Source organism: Penicillium cosmopolitanum (genome assembly GCF_028827165.1).
Source record: "Penicillium cosmopolitanum strain IBT 29677 chromosome Unknown utg000012l:1.0-3308103.0:1.0-3310761.0, whole genome shotgun sequence".
In the NCBI taxonomy this organism is placed as follows: domain Eukaryota; kingdom Fungi; phylum Ascomycota; class Eurotiomycetes; order Eurotiales; family Aspergillaceae; genus Penicillium; species Penicillium cosmopolitanum.
Window position 1 is genome coordinate 867,458 of NW_026622682.1, and position 23,323 is coordinate 890,780.

The 23,323-nt window shown below is 47.6% G+C and overlaps 12 protein-coding genes across 12 annotated transcripts; 1 reads left to right on the forward strand and 11 right to left on the reverse strand.

The window, feature by feature from the left end:
• Window positions 1-1,149: 1,149 nt before the first annotated feature.
• N7509_013105 (class I SAM-dependent methyltransferase) lies at window positions 1,150-2,767 on the reverse strand (the record flags this gene model as incomplete). The annotated part of the gene is made up of 11 exons (XM_056637742.1): window positions 1,150-1,243; window positions 1,293-1,721; window positions 1,791-1,977; window positions 2,037-2,062; window positions 2,123-2,163; window positions 2,211-2,286; window positions 2,349-2,390; window positions 2,451-2,480; window positions 2,534-2,590; window positions 2,643-2,695; window positions 2,747-2,767. The coding sequence occupies 11 exons, from the start codon at window positions 2,765-2,767 to the stop codon at window positions 1,150-1,152; spliced, it is 1,056 nt and encodes a 351-aa protein (XP_056481249.1).
• A 714-nt stretch (window positions 2,768-3,481) lies between these two features.
• Window positions 3,482-4,657, reverse strand: N7509_013106 (uncharacterized protein; the record flags this gene model as incomplete). The annotated part of the gene is made up of 1 exon (XM_056637743.1): window positions 3,482-4,657. One exon carries the CDS (start codon window positions 4,655-4,657, stop codon window positions 3,482-3,484), a length of 1,176 nt encoding a protein of 391 aa, XP_056481250.1.
• A 492-nt stretch (window positions 4,658-5,149) lies between these two features.
• On the reverse strand, window positions 5,150-6,846 carry N7509_013107 (putative carboxylesterase; the record flags this gene model as incomplete). The annotated part of the gene is made up of 2 exons (XM_056637744.1): window positions 5,150-6,526; window positions 6,604-6,846. The coding sequence occupies 2 exons, from the start codon at window positions 6,844-6,846 to the stop codon at window positions 5,150-5,152; spliced, it is 1,620 nt and encodes a 539-aa protein (XP_056481251.1).
• A 22-nt stretch (window positions 6,847-6,868) lies between these two features.
• On the reverse strand, window positions 6,869-7,668 carry N7509_013108 (uncharacterized protein; the record flags this gene model as incomplete). Its single annotated transcript, XM_056637745.1, has 3 exons — window positions 6,869-7,022; window positions 7,055-7,509; window positions 7,564-7,668. The coding sequence occupies 3 exons, from the start codon at window positions 7,666-7,668 to the stop codon at window positions 6,869-6,871; spliced, it is 714 nt and encodes a 237-aa protein (XP_056481252.1).
• A 448-nt stretch (window positions 7,669-8,116) lies between these two features.
• Window positions 8,117-8,566, reverse strand: N7509_013109 (uncharacterized protein; the record flags this gene model as incomplete). Its single annotated transcript, XM_056637746.1, has 2 exons — window positions 8,117-8,185; window positions 8,258-8,566. 2 exons carry the CDS (start codon window positions 8,564-8,566, stop codon window positions 8,117-8,119), a joined length of 378 nt encoding a protein of 125 aa, XP_056481253.1.
• A 1,073-nt stretch (window positions 8,567-9,639) lies between these two features.
• N7509_013110 (uncharacterized protein) lies at window positions 9,640-10,192 on the reverse strand (the record flags this gene model as incomplete). Its single annotated transcript, XM_056637747.1, has 2 exons — window positions 9,640-9,980; window positions 10,042-10,192. 2 exons carry the CDS (start codon window positions 10,190-10,192, stop codon window positions 9,640-9,642), a joined length of 492 nt encoding a protein of 163 aa, XP_056481254.1.
• Window positions 10,193-12,510: 2,318 nt separating this feature from the next.
• Window positions 12,511-14,070, reverse strand: N7509_013111 (aldehyde dehydrogenase family protein; the record flags this gene model as incomplete). The annotated part of the gene is made up of 3 exons (XM_056637748.1): window positions 12,511-13,137; window positions 13,196-13,975; window positions 14,038-14,070. 3 exons carry the CDS (start codon window positions 14,068-14,070, stop codon window positions 12,511-12,513), a joined length of 1,440 nt encoding a protein of 479 aa, XP_056481255.1.
• Window positions 14,071-14,738: 668 nt separating this feature from the next.
• On the reverse strand, window positions 14,739-16,236 carry N7509_013112 (amidohydrolase; the record flags this gene model as incomplete). The annotated part of the gene is made up of 3 exons (XM_056637749.1): window positions 14,739-15,510; window positions 15,563-15,807; window positions 15,865-16,236. 3 exons carry the CDS (start codon window positions 16,234-16,236, stop codon window positions 14,739-14,741), a joined length of 1,389 nt encoding a protein of 462 aa, XP_056481256.1.
• A 479-nt stretch (window positions 16,237-16,715) lies between these two features.
• Window positions 16,716-17,816, reverse strand: N7509_013113 (glycoside hydrolase family 88/105 protein; the record flags this gene model as incomplete). The annotated part of the gene is made up of 1 exon (XM_056637750.1): window positions 16,716-17,816. The coding sequence occupies one exon, from the start codon at window positions 17,814-17,816 to the stop codon at window positions 16,716-16,718; it is 1,101 nt and encodes a 366-aa protein (XP_056481257.1).
• Window positions 17,817-18,533: 717 nt separating this feature from the next.
• N7509_013114 (uncharacterized protein) lies at window positions 18,534-20,301 on the forward strand (the record flags this gene model as incomplete). The annotated part of the gene is made up of 3 exons (XM_056637751.1): window positions 18,534-18,935; window positions 18,991-19,268; window positions 19,329-20,301. The coding sequence occupies 3 exons, from the start codon at window positions 18,534-18,536 to the stop codon at window positions 20,299-20,301; spliced, it is 1,653 nt and encodes a 550-aa protein (XP_056481258.1).
• Window positions 20,302-20,660: 359 nt separating this feature from the next.
• Window positions 20,661-22,075, reverse strand: N7509_013115 (uncharacterized protein; the record flags this gene model as incomplete). Its single annotated transcript, XM_056637752.1, has 5 exons — window positions 20,661-20,962; window positions 21,048-21,187; window positions 21,242-21,364; window positions 21,463-21,619; window positions 21,673-22,075. 5 exons carry the CDS (start codon window positions 22,073-22,075, stop codon window positions 20,661-20,663), a joined length of 1,125 nt encoding a protein of 374 aa, XP_056481259.1.
• Window positions 22,076-22,089: 14 nt separating this feature from the next.
• On the reverse strand, window positions 22,090-22,322 carry N7509_013116 (uncharacterized protein; the record flags this gene model as incomplete). Its single annotated transcript, XM_056637753.1, is given in 2 exon segments — window positions 22,090-22,257; window positions 22,269-22,322. 2 exon segments carry the CDS (start codon window positions 22,320-22,322, stop codon window positions 22,090-22,092), a joined length of 222 nt encoding a protein of 73 aa, XP_056481260.1.
• Window positions 22,323-23,323: the final 1,001 nt, after the last annotated feature.

Consider the following 23,323-nt stretch of genomic DNA (forward strand, 5'->3'; position numbering starts at 1 on the left):
AATATTCTGATCTCAGATGGGAATTATACTATCCGCAAGGAAACAAGGAATGTCCTCCAGCGCCAGGTGATTTTTGTACCCGTGGCATCCATTATTATATCAACCAGAAACTAATAATTACGCGCGCATGAATCAGGGTCATCAAAGTACCCTGGTCCGTATTTTTGCTACTCGAGAGACTTCAAAGCTTCCAGTATGAGGCTAGCACATGATTTAGTCCACAAAGCTTTCACCGAGCAAGGCCCTTTTGATGGGGTTCTCGGTTTCAGTCAAGGAGCTTCTGTTTTGCAAGCCTACCTCCTAGAGCAGATTGCCGAGTATCCAAACAACCCCTGCCAATTCAGTTCGCGGTATTCTGTTTGCCGGTAGCGCCTCTTACCGCAAATACTGAATATTGTCAATTCGCCTTTGGCAACCTTTTTTTGGAGAACCAGAAAAGACTCCGTTCCGCGAAAGACAAATTGACCTTCTCCCGGACTCAGCTCGTACCACAATCTCGACGATAGTTGGCGTTCTTGATGAGATGGAAAAGGTAAATCGGCAATCGCGCAAGTATTTTTTAGATCGCGAACCACTGGAAATCCCGTGTGGATTGCGACCAGAATGGTACACGCCGCGTTTGAAGACCCCGACTCTGCATGTTCGTTCCCTTGATGATTCCGCTGTTCTAGATCGATGTGCATTCCTGACTGGGTCTTTTTGTGGGCCCCGGGGGAGGGCTTTATTTGAGCACACTGCAGGCCACAATTTTCCTAGACTCGAATCTGAGGGGAAAGGGCTGGCATTTGCTATCGAGAAATCGCTTCAACTGCCACGGTTGGCTCATCAGGTCTACGGTCAAAGCTATAAGATCAATGGCGCAAAATTCAGCATAATCTCGTTGCATAGAAGGTATACATTATAAGTTAAATGTTTTACATGTACGAGAGTCCGATTTGAAGATGCCTATGGATATTTGTACAGTACCAACACCAGTAGCTACTAGTAGTACATGATTTGTTGTACAATGGCAAATCTGCAACAATGCTATATTCAACCGAATTATCCGACTTCGCTAACTTCGGAGCTGTCTCTGCGGGGGCCCCAACCGCTCAAAAAAACGTATAAAGTGTGCAAATATCATTGAGTTCAGATATGTCGGCAATTCGACTATTTTTCACTCTTAATCTCTTCTTCTGGCGTCTTACTTTCTCTCTTCACTTTCAGCTCTTCCTCCGTTGGCTTGCGTGCCCACACTCGTCGACTGTATCTTGTTAGCACTAGAATACAAAAAATGAGACACTAAAACGTACACATATTGATATGCGTGAATACTCGGGTCCGACAACTCCTTCCGGACACGAGCAAGAAAAACATAAACCTCTTCCTTGGTCCACGGCTCTGGCGCTCCGAATTTAGTGAGAAGCCACATGGCATAGCCTTCCAGACCAGATGTCCAAACAAGATAGTTAACCCGGCCCGCCTCCTTCAGGAGCTGATTCTTAGCCCATGGACCCAAGGGTACCTTGTATACGTGCTCGTGTACATCAACAAAACCTGCCTTCTCAATAGCAGATTTCATGGTTTTCTGAGTGGTAAGTGGGCGGCCAGCTCGCTCACCGCACGCAATCATGTTTTTGCCCCAGCTGGAAAGATGATGTTCTGGCTTTAGAGATCCATCTTCGCTTTGTAGATTGATATCAAACTCCAGTTGCTCAATCCAGCCGCCAGGATTAAGACCTCTGCTAATTATGTCAGTATATACTGCCCAGGTAGTATTTTTAGGAAGTTGTGATGGAGATTGAACTTACTTGTAGCAGCGATCATATGCCAAGGACCAGCCGGCGTCATCAAACGCACCTAGGAGAATACGAAGATGAATATAATCGAATGGTTCTCTCCACGTCCATTCGCGGAGGATATCGTCGACTTCAAAGACGCAATTGGGGGGCATCCAAGAGACAGGCGGAGGAAAGATATCAACACCGCGAACGGTTGCTATAGTTATTTATCAGAATCGCAAAGAGAATGTCGAGGAACAGATAAATGATTAATACCTGACGGATAGTAATCTGCCATGTCACTATAGGAAAGATGATTAGATGTGTGTCATTGGCCTTGTGATATATTGATTTTGACCTACATTGCCCATGATCCCCTACCCGTACCGATATCGAGGATGTGCTGTTGGCCGAGTCAGTATATATTGAATGAATATCATTGGCTATAACGACCTTAGGATTCTTGATGGGTGCTCGATGCAGCGGGTCCTTCTGCTGGTGGTCCAAAACTAGACACAATATGTGCCTGGACTTGTCAATAACGATTACCACGAGCTAGGACTGACTGGGTTATGACGACGGATTTACCCATTTTCCAAGGACTCAAATTGTTGTTCATCAGCAGGACTCCTGGGATGTGGTCAATATTAATTTAGTCAATTTATCAAGGGGTGTCAACATGGTACTTACCAATAGTCATCCTCTTTCATGGCCTGATATCTGCTCTTGGCTCAGTATAGAAGATTCTTTATGCCGTGAATGCGGAGTCTGACCTTCGACCATTTTCTATTCTGCCTTTGGAAATTGCCGAAGCAATAGAAGTGGTCTCACTAATTGAATGTCAGGCGAAAGTGTCAACAGATAGTTCTGGTTTAGACCCACGAATTGAAATCTTCTGGACCATAGCCCTCATTTAGAGCATAGTAATCGGGATCCTGACAGAGTAAGATATGGATGCAAATTGGTGACTAGGAATGATCACGTACTACAGCGATGTCTTCTGCCATTTTGAAAGTCAATGGAATTGCGTAGCAGTGGGGAGTGAAAGGAAACAAATTGCAAAGTTCGGGACGGGAGGGCGGCCGGGCAGCAGGGGGGAGGGGCCCTAAAACTAAAGCTAAAACTAGGCTCGGCTGGGCGCATTTGCCAACGCCTGCCAACGCCCAGACCAAGCCGAGAGGTTGTTTGAAATTTGTTGAAACAAAAGGACTAAGGATCTAGTTCCAGAACTAGTTTGGAGTTTCATAAGAGGTTCCAAGGTTATTGGCCGGATTTCACAGGAAGCGGGCCGAAATTATAGTCATGCTACTATGCTCCACCCCTCTTGCAGAACAATGTATTACTCGGACAAAAGACAGGAGCCTAGCAGGGATTTAAACCGAGCTACGTATGCTAGGGCGGATTTTTGCGAAGAGTCGGACCCTAAAAGACTCGGATGAAAACAAGAAAATCCCTGACTGAAATGTGTCTTTTACCCGATGTATCTTTCACTCGCATACGAGTCATACTAACTACCGAGCAGACCACCAGGCAAGATGAAATACACGAATACACGTATTGGCCTTATTTTCTTCGTAGATCTCTTATCAACCGAAGGGCGATGAATAAAAAAGGGAAAGCAAAGGACGGGAATAAGGTTAAAGTATCATGGGTGATCAAAGTGAATTCCCCACTAACTCCTACGAACTCAATTCAGTGCGGTCGTTAATTTCGTAATAAAATCAAGTGGGTAGAGCTGTGTTCTGCAGCAAGCTTAGAATTTGTGACATCTTTGTACCGGAATACTCGATTCCAAGAACAGAAGGGCTTTTCGGATCCTCCGAATAAAAGGTGTGTAAACTTCGATCTGGCATGTCGGACAAAGTGGGTGATTTATGAATATCCGGAAAAGAAAGCAGTTCCTTTGTCGGTTCTGTCGCCCATAGATAGTAAAGCGAGATTGTCTTCAGCGCAGTGAAGCCCTGGCTTAGGTGCTTTAGAACGGCAGCCCAGTTATTGTCCGGGAGGGACACATGGTACAATGTAAGCGCAGTAAGATTCTCCCGCAACCCATCGAGAATCCTCATCAAATCTGAAACTCTGATAGAAGTCCTGAATAAAGCCAGTTCCTGCAACTTGGGGAATGCGGCTGTTTCGGCGAGCTCGTGCATGAACTCACACGCCAGATCCTGAGACCCCAGATTTAAGAGGAGAGTCGTGAGGTTTGGGGCACTGAGTACCAGCTCAAGCAGAAATCCAAAGTTGTCCAGCGTAAGATATTGTTCCAGCGATAGTTTCTGCAAATTTGACCAAACTATCTTGAACTGTGGTTGTCGGTAGAGCATCTTCGGTATTCGCCGCATATCCATAATCAAGGTCCGTGAGTGTTTATTTGCGTAGATGAGGTGAAATGATGAGACGGGCAGTCGGGCATCCACGACCAGCGCGAAGAACACTGCGACTGCATCTGTGACGGTGACGTGATTCATGTCGGGGTGACCCTCTGGGTATCGACAAAAGATATAGAACGATCGACAGTTGGTGAGATACTTGACCAAGTTATCTCGCAGGCGGCGTATTTCATCGACTTCTAACGGGGCAGACAGTGGGCCCCAGGGATGACGATCCCAAATAAGGCCGCGACCGACACCGTTCTGAAGCATGAAAGCCAACCCATGAACGTATGGTCGCAAAGCCGCATTTTGTGACAGCGCGTCGATTCGAACAAGACTTTCCTCTGATAAGTCGGTTTTTATCGAAGAGAAGAATCTGCGTGCGAAGTGATGAAATGTCTTCTTCTGGAGGTCGCGACAGACGAGACGGAGTGCGAGTAAGCTCTGACTATCTGCGTGATCGGCGATGAGTTCAACGAGTTCAACAGCGAGGGTGGGGAAGAGAGGTAGATCATTAGGTCTCATATTGACAAAAAGTTTACCCAGAACTTGAAGCCAAGGTAGATCTTATGCTGGAGATATGTATGGAACAAAAAGAGCTTCATAGCATGATATTGCAGGGAGAGCTCAAGTCATGATGAAAGTGGAGCTGTGGAGCTTCCCCAGATTTGAATGAAAGAGGATTCCCCGTCACTACCCCTCACTTTGTCACTGCCTCTCGGGGAAGCCCTGCGGAGGTGTCCGGAATGAAATCAGCGGGCGATGATGGGCTCCCGGGGTCGAGTGGGGAAGGGCTGGACCTATAGCATGCAGATGATGAGGGGATACTTTAGAAAACAGGATGCTACAGCTTTGCATGAACGTGTTGAGCACAGATATGGTGAATTTAAAATTAATTATAATGATAATAGTTACAGCTGTTCTTGAAAACACCTGCTTGCTATACAACCTTGGGGTAAGGGTCACCAAGGTGATACAAAGACTGACTGTGAAACCCTAAATGATCAAGTCACGCTCTTAATGCTCCAGAATATCCGAGAAATTCTTCCACATCGCGCATCTTTCGATCTGTAACTTAGGAACACTTTCCATCTCAGTTTTGTTGGTCTGGAGCTTCAACCTTTGTCCGGTGCCAATTCCCCAATTATCCCACTCGGGCGCATCTTGGTTCCTCAAGGTGTTTGGGTTCAGCGTCTTAATAAAGCTAAGGTAGTAGTCCATGGTGATGGGGACGATTTTCGAGTTGGTGTTTGCGAAAGATAAAGAAGGCGCACTGGTTTGTCCCAGGCCGAAGATAGCAGGTAGATCGAGGACATGAGGAACACCTTTGCCTTGGCTGATCTCCGTCTTATCTCGCACATTGAAACGATAGTTCCAGACCTTATCAGGTGAGAAATGTTTCGACATGCTAGCTGTCATCATATTCCCAGGGCATATGAAGGTCGACTCGCCATATGCAGCAGCGGCAGAGGGGAAATAAGCAGCATGTTTAGGAAGAGGATCCATCAATGGGTAAGCCTTATTGATTTCTTTTAGTTGAGTGTCATTGAGTTTCGGGTAATTGTTCTTCATGAACTGTGATACTTCGTTTGCACTGGTCGCATTGTACGCAAAGTCCGTCCCTTCGTTGGTATCATCCGTAACGATGAGTGGAACATGGATAATTTTGCCCTGCTCAAAAGAGCTATACAAGAGATCACTGACAAGGGCGCCATCGTACACAGGCAAGAAATACCATAGTGGTACCGGGGTGTCGCTTCCGTTAGGAAATGGCGATGCGGCGTCGTATTTCTGAATGCTGTTGATATCGGCCGATCGGAGACAAGAAAGAACATCATCTGAATGATCACAGTCGAGCTGCTTCGCAAGGCGCTCATACTGAAATTCCATATCTGCGACCGTTCGCTGTGTTGGCCAGAAGGTGGATTCGGCCACCGCGCCAACGAATAGATTCTTGTTCTCACCACCGTATGCAGCTAGATGAAGCGCAACTGAACCAGCACCGGCGGAATCACCATGGATAACCACATGATCGGGGTTTCCACCAAAGAGGTGAATATACTTCTGCACCCAGAGAAGTGCTTTCCGCTGGTCAAGCAGACCGGCGTTGAGATCGCCATTCTGACGGACCTCCTCACTAGCAAGAAATCCGAGGACGCCGACGCGATAATTGAAATTCACGAAGACGATATCCTGCCCAGAGTTCTCCACGACCTCACTACCGTTAAAATTGGCGTTGGCGTTGTCTGCATATCCGCCTCCTTGAATGAAGAACCACACGGGCAGACTCGAATTTGACAACGCATGCTTAGGCTTGAAGACGTTGATGAACAAGCAATCCTCGGCTTTTGATTCACTGACCGACTGTCCTACTCCGATGCAAATGGGGCCAACCTACCCCTCAGTTAGCAAACATGTGCATGAACAATGACGAGGTGTGAAAAAAAAGAGATAGCAAGGTAATATCTTACTTCGGATGCATCTTGCACATCGGAAGAGTCTTCCGGGTCTTCTGGCGCTCTAAATCGAAGGTCATCTAGGGGTGGCTTCGCAAATCGCATGCCCAGATACTGATCCACGTCATTGTATAATGAGCTCCCTTGATAACGCGCGTACCCCAGGTCAACAATAGCTGATTTGGGCAGCGGGTGCGAAGAAGTGAGAACTCCGGCCACGACGCCGGCAATGACCAGCAACACCATAAACACGGACATGATATATGTGCAAATGTGCGACCTAAACTTGGGGGAAAGAGGACCAGATCAGCCCAGCCTTGTCCGCCGAAACAGTTCGCCGTCTGAAAACAGAGGGAGAATGATGTAGGGGGCGAGACTTCCGAGGAACAGCCGAGCCAAATACATCTCCTGCCTGGTCTCCCACGTAGAAAAATCTGGAGGCATTGGGGTTTATTGGAAGACTTACCTGAGATGATATCTAATGCTCATCCATATTCCAGAATACCCGGGTTTGGCCTTGATACTCACGAATTCATGCTTTTCCCAACATTTCCGTCCAAATACAGGCTCTCTCCATTCGTCTGTAGGTGGATACGGCGATTTATCGAAAAGGACGCGATAAGTGTATAAGGTGTGACCGCCGTCACTGGTTTTCTTTGATATGACTCTCTCAAGATGAACAGAAAAGGTCTTCGAAGCAAACGCTACGTCATGAAGCTGACGCTCGTTCAATATCCGACCGGCGCCGTGATCCGACGATACGGATTCTTCCAGTTCATTCCTGTTCTTAATGTTTATCTCAATCGTGAGCTTTGACACTCTTTTTCTCCGTTTGGTCGATTTCTCATCGAGACATGCCGGGTCCAGCGCTTGCCAGTTGAATTCGGCTGCGAAGGGCGTTTGCTCGATATAATGCCATAACTGCGGGTATGAGAAAAAAAAACAAATGTCAATAATAGCATGGCAGCGACTTACTTCTCCGGTACCCTCTGTGCGAAAAAGGATTTTGTTATCGCCATTTCTGGCATTCCAATAATCGGCCGTGAGAATGTCCAGCACGGTCTCGGGCCGGGCAGTCATAATCCACCACCAGCCTCTCACATCACATTCCAAACGAATATCTAGGATGCAGAGCTCAGCTTGATTTTCGAAGCCTATACGGAGTAGGGATGCCGCTTTTCAACAGTGATTGATCGCCGCGTGGGCGTCGGTGCAGTTGAGAAGTGTGGTCGGTCGCACGCGGGCGATCTTAGCCTTGTTTGTCAAGCCACAATGGAGTCGATTGACGCAATAATTGAAAGCCTTCGCCAAGACAGGCTTCGGGCGAAATTAACTTGAAGACTTCACCGCCATTATTTTTTGATCTTGATGTGGTAAGAGTTGGTTTTATTACGATTCAGATTAATGCTTTGGAGACAAGTTGATAAATTATCTTGTTCAAGTTATTTCCCTGGCTGAACGCATCCAGTAGTAATAAAATAATAATACACAATTTCATAGCTCGTCAAGGCTCGTCAGAAATATATATTTAATAGACACCATGATGGTGATGACTTCCGCGACCATCAGTACCATGCATACGTCGAGTGCCAGCGGCCTAGAAAAATGAAAGATGATTAGAGACGAGACTCAAAAAGTGTCAAGAGTACTAAAATTGTCATAGACATACCTTCACGCCGGGGCGATGGGTCAAGCTACCCTTCAATTTCAACATCGCACCGGAAACTTTGTCGCCGAATGTCACCTTCCGGCGATGATGATGCTGAGGTCTGGAAACACCCCAGCGACGGCTGGTGGTGTTATGTGCGGAAGGACCATGGTGTGTGGAATGACCGTGATGTGTGGAAGGACCATGGCGAGTTGTTGTAGTCTTTGTTTTCACGGTCTTGCTTTTCGCATTAGGGCCGCGGAGACGAGTCATAAGACTAGGCTTGGAGGAACGGGTGGTAGTTGTGGCTGGGCGACGACGATGGAACATTGTGAAGGATGATTGAGAATATGTAAAAAGAGTATTCAAGGTTGGAATGATTTGTATAGATAACGGTCGCAATGTCTTGGTATGGATGTTCAAGTGTGGTATTTTGGATGGGGTAACCATCAAGTGGAATTTAATCCCAATTTATACAAAAATGAAACAAACGGCTGCGACCTAAATTGGCCAGCATGATAGCATCACAACGTATGCCAAGTGGCATATCATTTTCTAGAATGGAGGTGACAGGTCCTGAATTTGGTGGCGCTAAGACCGGCACGTCATCCGTGAAAGGATCGGCGCTAAGTCGCCTCTGCAGGGTGGGAGCAGGATGGAACTGTCCTATCAGGATCAGATTTATATATGGCATGCGCCTGAAATCGTCATGCCTTGCAGGGGTTCAGTTACTGCTATGTATTGTATGGCTGATATGGAATTCGATAGGGCAGACATATCAAGTGGAGGTGATGTCATGTCAACCTTCTGACCGACAAGCTTGAAGCTACGAGTATATGCTGAGAGGTCATTATTACTACTATAGGATGGACGTCATAGTGCGATAGATAAGATGATCGGATGAAGCTACGTAGTAGAACTATCTATAGGAGCCCTAGGCTTATAATACTCTCCTACATATTATAGTAAAACCAATAATATAGTAAAAAAATAATAAAAATCATACCTAGTCATCGGTCTCTCGCCTGTACCTTAGTAAAGTCCATTACATCTTAAAGCTGATGGGTGTACGCTGGGAGAGCACCCGCCCGAGCTTCCTTCTTCAATCACCACTTCTGCGCAGCCCAAAACTACACTTCATTTCTAAAGTGTGAATACTCACTGGTTTTCTGATTATAGATTCAATACAGTGATGGATACTAGCTTTGATCCATTACGAGTGCGAAAATCTTCAACCGAAAAAAAAAGCCGGTCCGGCCAAACATGATAATTGTTGATGCCGTTCCCACGGTTCTGCGACTAATGTAATGACTGTGTTCCATGCTATCATATCTCCCCCAATGGCCTATCTGTATTCAAGTGACTTCTCAAAATCCATCAGGGAGTTCGCATGCTTGTTCCTCTTAAAATGTGTTGAAGTCATTGATATCAAAGCCCTCCCACAGCAGCTTTCCATACTCAAGTTCGCGGGCAATTTTTCCATCACTGTTCCACCATATCGTAGAGCACATGATCATACCCGAGGAATCGCCCTTCTTGATTCCGGGAGGAAGGTTGGGCTTGGCTGCCTCGGGAGGATCAACCTTCAATGTGAACCGTACCACGTTTTCCATGACCGCAAACGAGCCGGGCTCGCAACTGCCGTGGAGCGAAATGGCCTCGACTGAGATACCCGTCATAAGACTGCTGAATCCCACGTTCTGTTGAAACCAAGCCTCTTTAGATGCCCTAACAATACCGAGGGCTATATGAAAATAAAGTATTAGACTGGTAATTGAGAAGGGTGAAGGGAAATGAGCTCTTACGGATGTCGGTCATGTGATAATCATCAGCCACCATACTGTTCATTTTTTGGGCATCGGCATTGGCGAAAGCTCCGAAGTACTCATTAATGCGCGCCAGCAATTCCTTGTCATCATGATTTCGGATGCGGTCATTGTTAAATGCGGACGACATATTGTATGAGATGTGATTTCGACGGTTTATTTGTCGCAGTAGGTGTTGCAAAATGATTGTGGTTGCTGAAGGATTGGGGAAGGAATCGAAGCCGTATTTATAATTTTATTTCTCAATTCAAGTAAATGCTAAGTTAAAGGGTTCTCAAGTTCTTCAGTCCCTGACTCTATGCGCGGTCGATCAAAAAGTGGCAGGATTACCTACATTGTGCCCCGACGCGCAGTGTGTCACACTGCAGCTTCAAGCTGGAATCGGTTATCGCCACTTGGGGTTGCCGGCTTTGGGTAGAATGAAGTCATTGCCAGTTAAAAAATAATGTACCTGTTCCATGCCCTTGTGATTGCTGTGCTGAGATATTGCCCTCGGCATGCATGTACAACTATACTGAGGCAAGATATTCCGACTTATAAAATATCAGGAGAACTTACCCGAGGAGCATACATGTCATGTCACACTGCAGAAGATATTTGAGAATTTCCTCTGCATATTCAGCTTCAAGCTACCACCAATTGTTTCCAGTTGAAGGCAGTTGCCTTGAGCATAGCCCTCTCATTACCAGTCAAATAATCATATGCATCATAAACAGTCTCACAATAGTGGTCTTGGAGTCTCCTGGTCTAAGGTAACACCACATATCGTCTATACATGATGATTCAGGAATACACTGAATTGGCAAATGATGCGGACTACTGTTAAGTTACAATTCTATAAGGAAATAAAAAGATAAAACACATACGGAGTACAACAGTCCGGATTCGCATATGGTCACCCACCTTAATACTAAATGACCGCTGTGTGGCTTACATGTAATGGCAAACTTATTGTTAGTGATTCTTTGAGGCCTACATCATCAGCCGCCGAAAGGCTGCTGTTTGCCTGCAAACAACGGAACCCTGCTCAAGCAGGAGTTCGCCAATGTTCACACTGTAGTGATATCCACCCGGTAAAAAGGAACCCCTCTAATGAGGCAACAGCTGGATCAGATTTGGTAATGAATTACACTGCAGCGATATTCTGCATCTCAGATTGAGTAGTAGCAAGCAGGGTACCTGTCAAAACATATTCCTGTAGCAGATGCGCCATGACACACGCGGTTTCAGTTTGAATATGCATGCAGCTTCTAAGGTTTACAGTCACATACATCAGCCCACAATCCTCAGTCCTAGTAACTTAAAGAAGTCATAGTAGAAGAATACTAACTAGTAATATGAAACATGGGGAATGGAGAAACTTGATTGCATACTCCCACGAGGCAAATAGGAATTCATCTAATAAATGAAGGTACACTCTCCGGCCATAAACATCCATGCCGGTGCTCCAATCTAGACCACATTATCTAGTCGAAATCACAATAATATACAGTGTCTGGCCAGTGGATTGGAGCCAGCTTGGCTTGCATTAGTTCCCGCTAGTGTTACTTGTAGAGCCAAAACAGCTAATTGCTTACACAACCAGGGGTTACACGAGATCTTTGCTGGGTATATGCGGTACGAGGCAATAAATTGAATGTGGTGTACAGCGGCTCCAATTTACTGTTCAGAAAATGTACTAATATCACGCTCTATGTGACCGTTCCGTCCCATGAAGTTCTGCTTTCGTTGGAGAAAGAACTATGCATAGTATGTATGTCTTCTAAGGTTTGGGGGAGTTGACCTTCAGTGGGTATAACATCACAATCTCAAATCAGCCCGTCCATTGGTAGGAATCGACTTTCTTGCTGCTCTTTGGCGAAGGCGTGCAGGCGCTAAGAAACCCGCGTCTCAGGTGATCGGAGCGATCCAATGACAATAAGTCATATTGAGCTGCGGGGTCAATGCAGTTGTCGCCCAACAGAAGACGATCGTCGCCTGGTCTCACCCTGTTTATTGAGTGTGCCCTGATCGCCGTGGTCGCGCGGCGCTGAAGCGGACTCAAATTTATTCTACATCCTGAATATCACGTCACGATGAGAGAAATTTGTACGACTTGATCCTACTTATGTAATGTTCTGGAAGCCTCCAGTTAGCTAGCATGTTGGGCGGTCCTCTCAGCATCATCACTTTCGGCATCCATCAAATTCCACTAAATTTTTCTTTGCCGCTAGCGTAATCTTACGCAGTTTTATACTGTCTGTAGCATTAGCAATGATGTCAAGGAATGCTGGTTGCACCCGACCGTAGGAATTTGAGTCCACTGGCCAAGAGAAATTCAAGGCAACGTTACCGCTAGAAGAGATTATGGAAAAGCGGAAGGGTTGCTTTGATAAATTTGTTCAAAGTTGCGAAATAAAAAAGTCGGTGATGGTGTAATTGAAAGTAACCACCGGGGATGCGCTAAACTTAGAATCCCTTCTTCAGCCACTGGGTCTGCGAGTTGCAGTACCCAAGCAGCCCAGACAAACCCCACTCGACCCCAAGACCACTCTGCTTGTGTCCTCCGAAAGGCGCATTGGGTTGAACATCGAAGTGAGAGTTGACCCAAACCACCCCGGACTGCAACTGATCCGCAATACGAGTGCCCCGTTCAAAGTCCTTGCTCCAAACTGAGGCACCGAGACCAGTTTCCAGGGCGTTGGCCTTCGCGATAACGTCATCCTCATCCGACCACTTCATGACGGGCAGAATAGGTGCGAAAGGCTCTTCTTGCACCACGCGTGAAGACTCGGGCGGGTTGTCGATGATGGTAGGGTGGATAAAGTATCCCTTTGAATCCTCGATGGAACCGCCCAGCACTGCCTTCAGCTTGTCGGCTGAGATGGAGCTGAAGAGATCCTTGGCTTTTTCGTATTGCATTTTATTTTGAACCGGACCGAAGAAGGTATCTGCCTCAGTGCCGTCGCCGACCTTGAGCGTCTTGACGAAAGCGACTAGCTTCTCAAGGAATTCATCATAAATTTTCTCATGGACATAAAGGCGCTTGATCATCATGCAAATTTGTGAGCTGCAAAGGTAGGATAGGATTCCGATCTGAAAGAGAGTGTTAGCTTTCAAATATGCTGAACTATTGTGTAGGCGGTATGCTTACCTTTGGGATGATGGCGTCAATATCAACATCCTCGCAAAGAATACAAGGATCATTTCCACCCAGCTCAAGGGTAACTCGCTTGAGAGTCTTCGCGCAACTAGCCATCACTCGCTTACCAGTGGCAATTGATCCAGTGAACGAGATCTTGTCAATGCCGGCATGCTCGGTGATCATCGGACCGAGAGCATCATCACCACTAAGAACCTGCACCACACCAGGTGGGAAGAACTGTGTGGCTAGCTCAACCAATTTAATATCGCAATAAGGAGTGAAGGGCGAGGGCTTCACAATAATGGTGTTTCCGGTGTACAGAGCCGGGGCGATCTTTCCTATCGCAAGAAGCACGGGAAAGTTCCAGGGAACAATGGCACCACAAACACCAAGGGGAGTATAGCGCTGAATGATCTTGCGCTCTTCGGTTTCCTCGATGGTATTGATGGGGATCTCAAGGGCAGTGAGCCCACGAATCCAAGTGCCTGCCATGCCGACCTCCACAGTAGACTGAGACAGGGGCTTGCCTTGCTCCATTGTTAGGGTCTTCGCAAAGCCATCCGCATTGGCTTCAATGGCGTCTGCATATGCATGCAGAGCTTTGCGACGCTCCTCGAATGAAGTTTTCGACCATGTCTTGAAAGCATCTCTGGCTGCTTTGACGGCCTTGTCAAGGTCTTCTTGTGTGGAGACGGGGACCTCAGGATTGGGCCGAGACGTTGCGGGGTTAATGCTGTGCCGAGTTGTGGCGGTGGAGGAGAGCTGATTGTTAATTACATTTTGGAATGTCTAGAACAGTCAGTCGACGCACGATGAGTTTGCATACACCAAAAGCGAGGAGGCAAGCTTACAGTAAAATCCAGTGTTTTCGCGTTGGAGCTCATCTTGGCAGATTGGGTGAGAATTTTTTCGCTGTGGAAGAGGAACGAGATGATGAGAAGAAGATGAAACGAAGAAGAGAGGGGTCAATTTATAGGTGGATTAGGCCACCCCTCCATATGTAGTAGTCTTGTCTTGGGTTGGTCATGCCATGCCATAAAGACTCGGAGCTCCGAGTCTAGTTCACAGTCAGCTCTTCTGCCGATGAGAGATCCCTTGATTGCAGATCCAACAATAATGATGATGCTCTTATTGGACAGAAAGCTCCCCCGGACCGAGATTCATCGGAAGAGCATCGGAAGAGCCCGTGATGGGATCCGTAGATTTTATTCTCCGCAAAATCTCAATTATTGGGCAGTGAATCATGCGGACTGTGGAGAGCCGATCAGTGCGGAGAGAAAGAGACTTGCGTAGAAACAAACTTCAAACCCCGGAAACTCAATATATTTCGGATCTATAAACCGGCATGTAAGCTGACGCGGGATCTTCTACCGGCAGCTATAGAAATGTAATTGTTGGCAGCTTAGATCATCCTCATCGATGCTACGAGTTGTGCAGCGGAAATTATTTAGAGACAGGAATCATAACTGTCTTATTATACACTACGGCAGTCCTAACTACCCTTTTTTTGGTACATCACATCACATCATCAAAAAGCATCAAGTCATCAAAACTATTCGACCGGCCAGCGGCCTTTCATGTTGCGAGACAAACCAGCCCTTTCGACCACCTCGCGGCTGCGTTTCTTTGCCTCTTCCACGATCTCATCCTCATTCATGGTAAGCAGCTTGCCGTTCTGGACAAGTATTTTGCCATCAACCACGACAACATCAACATCGCGCCCGGTAGCAGTGTAAACCACGGCACTAGCAGCATTGTGCCATGGCTGAGTGTGAATACCACGAACATCAATTGCCACGAAATCAGCCTTCTTTCCGACCTCCAGACTGCCAATCTTGTCATCAAGTCCCAGAGATTTGGCACCATTAATGGTCGCCATCTCCAGAACGGACTCAGCAGGCACAGCAGTCGGATCGTATGATATACTCTTATGAATGATAGCGGCTAGCTTCATCTCCTGTAGTAGATCACAGGTATTGTTGCACGGTGCACCATCAGTTCCAAGGCCAATGTTCACACCCGCCTGCTGTAGATTGGGGACTCGGCAAATTCCCGAAGCCAGCTTGGCGTTGGAAGTCGGGCAATGAGCGACGTGAGTCCCTGAGCCGGAGAGTAGCTTGATATCGGAGTCATCCAAGTGGACCATGTGCACGAGTACAGTGCTCGGACTAAGCAGACCGACTGAGTCGCAGTAAGACATCGGCGTGTGCGACACGGAAGAGAAGAACTCTCGGTCGGCTTTGACCTCGGCGCAGTGCATGGTGACAGGGATTCCCTTCTCTCGGGAAATAGCCGTCATTTCCTTATAGAGGCCATCAGAAACACTAGTAAATGAGTTAGCAGAATGTTTGTAGCGCTCAGAAAGACAAATCATACCCCCCGGGAGTTCTAGCTCCGAACCAAACTCGGATACGGTCATTCGCAGCTCCATTCCATTTCTCCCACATCTTTAGCGTACCAAGTAGTGAGGTCTCACGATTCTCCACCAGACCAGGGTGCATTGCCCACGCGTCGTCTTTGGCGTACTTGGCGATGTCCATGACAATTTTACCCAAGCAGCCACGAATACCGGATTCGTCAACCGCGCGCGCAAGGCCGTCAAAGCCATACCGATCAGCGAACTGGAGAAAGTATTAGTTAGCCCTAGCAAACGTCATTGTACGCAAAATTATACTCACCATACTCTCTAGGAAACAAGTAGTACCGGATTTCAGCATCTCGCCGATACTCAGTCTAGCAGCCGCATATCCATCCGCCTCGGTGAAATTGCCCTGAAGCACCCAGATGCGCTCACAGAGCCACGAAACAAGCTCGAGGTCATCGGCAGTCCCACGCAGCAAGGTCTGCGCAGTATGCATATGAGTTGAGATCAAACCAGGAATGATGATACGACCCGAAAGATCAAGTTCCTCATCGACCGAGTATCGCTCCTTGAGCACGGCAGTCTTGCCAATATCCGCGATGATATCATTCTTCACGTAGATAGCACCGTCATCAATGATGCGACGAGTGCCATCGACCGTGATGATGGTGGCATGCGTATAAAGCATGGTGAGCAGGGATTGCCAATGAATTGGTTGAGACAAGTGGGTCTTATAATTTATCCAGGTGGGATGGCGCTCTCAAGTCAGGGGTTGTGAAGGGACGTTTAATACCACAATCGATGCCTATCTGATCGACTATGCATTTACAAAAACGTGGTTAGCGTTCCTAAACTCCATCCCGCATCATCAACCCCTCCTTTTCACACCTGCGTGCTTTAGTGACGGAAACCGGCGACCCCCACAAGAGCCCACATGAAATAGGAGGGGCAGATGGGGCATCTTGATAAGAAATGCGGATGAGTGCGGATTTTAAAATGAATAAAATAGAAACCAGAAATCCATTATCGCCGATGCCCGCTATGAGGCTGGAAATATTATAGCACACTTATGCAAGTAAAAATTGTCATTTTGTCTTTCGTCACACGGCCATGTCTATCCCATGCGAAGTCTATTTAATGCATCAATGCGTAGAAATTCTCATAAGGCTACAGGTATGTTCGCAGATATTCACCCAGAGCCATAATGGCCATTGCTTGACCATACGGCATCGATGTGAGGGGGATATCCTTGTAGAACTGCAAGTTGGGACCCATGCCCGTGCCGAAGCTAGTGTTGAGTAGCTCACCACTCGGGTCGATATCCTTCAACACAGCTTGGATGGCCTTCTCCGCAACAGGTGTGTACTTAGAGCTGATATAGCGCTTCCTCACGGCCTTGAGGATACCGCAGGCAAATCCTGCGGTCGCAGATGCCTCTAAGTATGAATCGGGGTGGTCAAGAAGAGTGTGGAAACCGCCCGACTCGGCCTGAACGCGCGTCAGAGCCTCAACCTGCGCATCCAGTGTCTCGATCAGGTGAAGACGGATTGGATCAGTTGGCTCGAGATCAAGAAGCTCGATAATCTCGGGAATAACGATGGTAATCCAACTATTTCCGCGGGCCCATCGCGCATCCGCAAAATTATGTCCACCATCCTCGAATGTCCATCCATGGAACCAAAGTCCTGTCTTTGTGTCGAAAAGGTATTTGATGTGGGTAAGGAACTGCTTCTTCGCTTCGGCGACATAGTGTGGTCGGTTCAACAATTTGCCGATCTTTGCAAGAGGCATAACGGTCATCATAAGAGTATCGTCCCAGAGCTGCTGATTGTGATCGGCGAGATAGGTGACATGCTGCATGCCGCCGTATTTGGTACGCGGAAGGTCGTACATGGCCCATTCAGCCCATGACTCGAGCCAAGGGAGATAGGTGACATTTCCAGTCTTCTCATAGACATAAGCAAGAGTGAGAAATGGGGACATGGTGTTGATGTTCTTCGTTGTGCCTTCGGCGAAGCGCCCGGCAAACCAATCCTCGATGATCTTCAGCAAGTTCTCATCGCCAGTCATTTCATAGTATTTCCAGACACCGTATAGACCGATACCGTGAGTCCACTCCCATCCGTGCCAGGACTTTGTGTCGATGATGCGACCGTCCGCAAGGGGCATGAGGAATTTCCCGGACTCATCTTTGATGTTGACGAGATTGTTGATAACCAGGTTGACGACCCGATGAATTTCGGTCGCGGGGGCCTTTGATGCTGCCATATTGGACCGTGTCAGAAAAGAACTAGCGAACAATGTTTAGCAAGCAATTTTTGCAAGTCGCGACAAATTTCAAGTGTCGTTCCTAGCAATAAGTATTTGCCCCGCCATGATTTGCGGAAGAATTGCCATCACGCGCCTCCACAATCCCCGCGCGAGCCAAGGCGGGCTCGGGGTAGAAGATACCGAAAGACTTCACTAGCTTGCCTGGACCCAAGCTTACTCGTGTGAACCGGTGTTAGCGCCTTTTAATTAACGCTAATGACCTGAAGGTTGGGCCACGCGAGGCCCGTTGCGTGAAAGTGCTCGGTTGATTGCTTCCCCGGACTCTCCCCCAACGTGGGGCGATTCTTTGACATCCAATCCCCCACGTCGCCCCATTCAACACAACCGAAGACCGAATGGTAGCTGGGGAACTCTTTCCGCTGCCAAGAACCCCCGGGGGCGGGATATAGTGCCCTTGTTAGGGTGATTGGTTGATCAGGTAGGATGGCTGTCAGATGGCTTGACAGGAATGCGCGCACTGGCACATGCAGGCTGCTTTTGAGTGTCACCACGGTTAAATTGGGGGGGAAATTCTGCTGTCTCCGGTGTGCTTGAAGCTTGGCGATGATTTTTTTATAAGGATGATTGGTGACCCCAGGATTCCGCTCCTCCCTCTTTTTTGAGAACACTCATAGCACTTTTATTTCCCCTTTCAACTTGCTGCCGTCTGCAAATATGGGTCAGAGCAGACCTCCATCGCAGGGTGGAAATGATGGCATCGAGGCAGTGGATGTTCAGCAAACCCCGATCGAGCTACAACAAAAAGACAATCGGGATGTGAAGGCTAAAGAAGACATTTCGCATGTCGAACGGATTTTATCACCCACCGATGACGATGATCTGACGAAAGAAGACATGGACTTCGACCGTGTCGATAAGGAAATTCAGATGTATGTTGGCCGGGGTGCAGTCGAGATCGATGAAGCCACCAACGCACGCCTGAAGAAGTTGATTGATCGCCGCGTGCTGGTGATCATGATCCTGACCTATTTTCTCCAAGCACTGGATAAGGGAACCATGTCTTTCGCCTCGATCATGGGAATCAAGACGGATGCAGGCCTTGAGAACGGTCAAAAGGTTTGTGCATTGGAGAGTTGATTTGGATTGAACGTAGCTCACGCAATTCTCTTAGTATTCCTGGCTTACGACCTGTATCTACATCGCTGTCCTGGTTGTCGAGTACCCTACCAATTGGATCATCCAACGTGTTCCCATTGCCAAATACCTTGGAATCAACATCTGTATATGGGGTGCAATTCTAGCCATGCATGCTGCCTGCCACAACTTTGCTGGACTGGTTGTCGTGCGTACGTTGCTGGGTATTTTCGAGGCATGCTGCCAGCCCACCTTCGTCCTTCTCTCGTCCATGTGGTACAAACGTGAAGAGCAAGCGGCTACCGTCACTTACTGGTATGTACCAACACAGTGTGTATTTTGAGCTATGTCCGCTGATACTAATACATTGAACAGGTATATGATGAACGGTGCCCAGCAGATTGTTGGCGGTCTCCTCGCTTATTGCTTTACCCTCATCGGAGGCGACAAGGCAATCAAGTCATGGCAAGCGATCTTTCTCACTTATGGATGCATATCTGTGTTTTGGGGCCTCTTTGTTATCTGGTGGATGCCCGACTCCCCCATGAGGGCTAAGTGCTTCAGCGAGGAAGATAAGCACCTCATGGTTGAGCGCATTCGTTCCAATCAGACTGGTCTCCAGAACAGAACGTTTCGATCTTACCAGATGTGGGAAGCCTTTAAGGATCCCCAGACATGGTGCTACTGCAGTGTCCAGCTTTTCACCACCCTGCCGACCAGCGGTCTTGGTGCATTTGCCGGTATCATCATGACCAGCTTCAACTTCACAACCCTCCAGAGTCAATTGCTCGCGATGGTTCTGGGTTTCTACATCATCGTCATCTTGTTGACCTCTGCCTGGCTCGTTAAGAGGTATAAGCAGAATCTTCTTGTTATGCTGGGCTTTGTCATTCCATCCTATATCGGAACCATTGTCCTTATGACAGTCCCGAACACGACTCTGGCAACGAAGGCTGGCCTACTCTTCAGCTACTACATCACTCTTTCTTTCTGGTCCGCTCAGACTCTCACTTTGTCTATGGTCTCTCGAAATATTGCCGGCCAGACCAAGAAGGCCACTGTGGTCGCTATGACATTTATCTCTTGGGCCGCTGGAAATGCAATTGGTCCTCAGGTCTTCCTTGACTGGGACGCCCCACGGTACCATATTGCCTGGAGTGTCCACCTGGCCTGCTATGCTTGCATGACTACTGCGGTGATTTTCCTGCGATTCTACCTTATCAGGCAGAACAAGAAGAAGGATGAGGCTCTTGCTGCTCAGGGACTGTCTGCTTCTGACCCAAACCTCATTCATGCCTTTGAGGATAAGACGGACCAGGAGAACATCAACTTCCGCTACGTGTTCTAGAATATGATTATAATTTTTGGTAGTTAATTAGTCTCGATTGGATGATTATGGAGAACACGGACTCATACACCCCACGGAATTGCAAAATTGTCGCGAATTTAATCAAGTTTCGAATCGATCCTGACGATGTTTAATGATATCCCGGACTATTTGAATACATAATCCTGGATCATGGTCGTAATAATTTCTTTCTTTAATAAAGCTATTAATATAGAGTCCGCATGGACCTAATTCTAGATGGTTGTAGTATTCCCAATCCTGTGTCAACTAGCAATATGACGCTTTTTCCAAGCTCGGTCGATCTCCCCTCGGTATCGTATCTAGATTAATTATCAGCCAGTTTTAGAATCCCAAGTTCTTCAAAAAGACCCGTACCCGTAGCACCACATCTGTGTCGCTGGATTGCTCCATTGGTTGGGGCTGTGAGAAAATGGAAGATCTTCAATTTCAGGCCGCATCGCCTGGTCTCGAGCGCGTTGAATGGGTCCATCTGGGAAGTGCCAAATTTTACTATTGAGCAGACTTGCTTCCTGCATCTGAGATGCCCGACGAATGCGCACTTTTTCAAAAATAGATAGTGCAAGATAGATTTTATTTTTGGTGCTGACTTTTCGGAGACAACGCGCGATGGCTACACCGTCTTCCACTGCAATAGCGGATCCTAGTTGACAAAATTTGAGTGAGCGACCTCAACCCCGAGAAATATCAGTAGTATCTGAAACACCTCATTATATTATGAAACGTACCTTGCGACATGTATGGAACCATTGCATGAGCCGCATCGCCGAGGACAACAAGCTTTCCCGAAACCCACCTGCGCATAATAGAACTGCTATATAGCGGCCACTTCATGGTCTTGTCGATCATTCCTATGATTTTCGAAAGTCTGTTCTGGATATCAGCAGCATACAAACTGAAATATCGAAACCATTGTGCATACACTGGGTCCCAGCCTTCGAAGTCCTTTCGCATATTGCTCAAACGCCAATCCTTGTCTTGTCTCCAGTCGGCAGGGTCAGAGAGATCTTCATGATTGAGAACCACATTGAAGGATTTGCCAGTACTAATAATGTAAGTCATTACATGTCGGTTGTCTCCGAGCCTAAAACAGCGATTGCCCATTATTAATAGCGAAGAATTAATGAGAAAAGAGCGACTGACCAAAGATTGAAGGAAGGCTTCTCCAATAGCCATGAGACATCCGGGTCATTCTGAATGCGTTTAATATCTACAACGGCACGGTACGCAGAAAACCCCGTGCGCTGGGGAAGAGATTCCTTGCCGCCAAGGACAATCTTTCGGGTCGATGAATTCACGCCTGCAGAAGCCACATTAATTAAGGCCAAGAGACATTTGCCCAGGCGACATAACGTCTGCAGCGATGTCTCAGATCGGCGTGGATAATCGAGCCCGTTGCGAGCGTGATGCTCGGGTGGTGAACGTCGTAAGAAGTAACCTTGGATGCGAGTTCAATGGAAACCCCTAGATCCACCGCCAGTTTATGCATGGCTTCAAGAAAGTGTACCTTGTGGACCACCCAGTATGGAGCATCAAATTGTTCTCGAAACGCAGGGAACAATCTTGTACGACCAATAACTTTGCCATATTCCCAGCGTCGCTCAATGCCCTTTGGGGCTCTGTAACATATTTCTCCAAACAAGGACCAAGTCCCAGCTTCAGGAGCAGCCGCGTGGAATTCGGAGGAATTTGAATACCCGCTCCAGCCTGCCCATGTGCTTTCTTTAGTCTCGTAAGAAACCTTAGCAAGACTCATGGCTGACGCCATGCTCATACCTCCGCGAGCCGTTGTGCTTGTTCATAAATCGTGACCTTGTGATTTCTTCGTGCAAGTGCGATAGCCGTGGCAAGCCCAGCAAGCCCGGCACCAACTACGATAACATCCAAATGTACCGGGTTTCCATGATCTGCAGGATCCGTCTGTGGTTCTGGTGCCGACTGTTCCGTACCTTAAGAAATAAAGACAGTTGCTTGGATAGCTTGGCGACTAGTGGAGCCAACATTGATTAACACCATCCGATTTGGCCGATCATGCGGGGATGCACACCTCCCCAAAGATGGGGACCAACCTTGAGCCTATTACCACCGGCTATTTCTGGGGGTGTTTGAATATGACAAGGATGACTTCTGATATCTTGGAGATTAAGTTTGCGGCGTCGTTTTAAAGAACCAGGGTACTGCGTGTAAACCAATGAAGTGACTGGCCAAGGTATACAATTTTGAGTCTGTTCCTTAGCACCAGATCATCCTAGAATCCGAACAATGAGTAAATTTAGGGGATCAAGGGCCTGTCCACTGTCTTGGCCAGCTATGTAAGTACGAGTATGCGGAAGGGATTCATGCCGTGGGGGCGGAGAATGTGGGCGGCGCCACTGGGGCCAACTTGATATTATCGATATTAACTAATGCGATGCCCCCTACTCGTACATGTTCAAGGGTTTAATTCTGCTTTCAAAGCCGTTCCCATAGGATGGCTCGCTCTCTTGAACCAACCAACGGTCGAAGCACGTACTCCGATCTCGGAAAGATTGCTCTCTGCGCCCGGGAAGGCCTATAAGAGGCCCATCGGAGATCTCCATTCCCCGGCCATTGGAAGAAAATCCAGGTGGAGACGAGAGTTCGCGCTTCCCCACGCGCCTGATCGCATTCCTTGCGCGGTTCGATGTGTGTGAAAGGCAAAAGCAATGCAACGCTGGGAGTTCCCCGGGCGGCTATTTGGCTCGTGTAGTTTCTACGGTGGTTCCACTGAGATCGCAGTCCAAATCGTTGATCACTGCTTAACAGAGGCCAGCAGGCGACGATGAATCCATACTTCTGTCTCGTCGATGTCTACGATTTCATGGCACTGGGATGTGGTTCTCGGCCGTGACTATTTTTACGAGTGGGATTCGCCGTGCCCAACAGAATCCCTGCAAGGCACAAGGATCAAAAAGCTAAGACGGCTGAAGCTTGGGAGAGTATCCGTGGAAAAGGCCGCGTTGGCTCGCACAAACTCTTTTAGGGC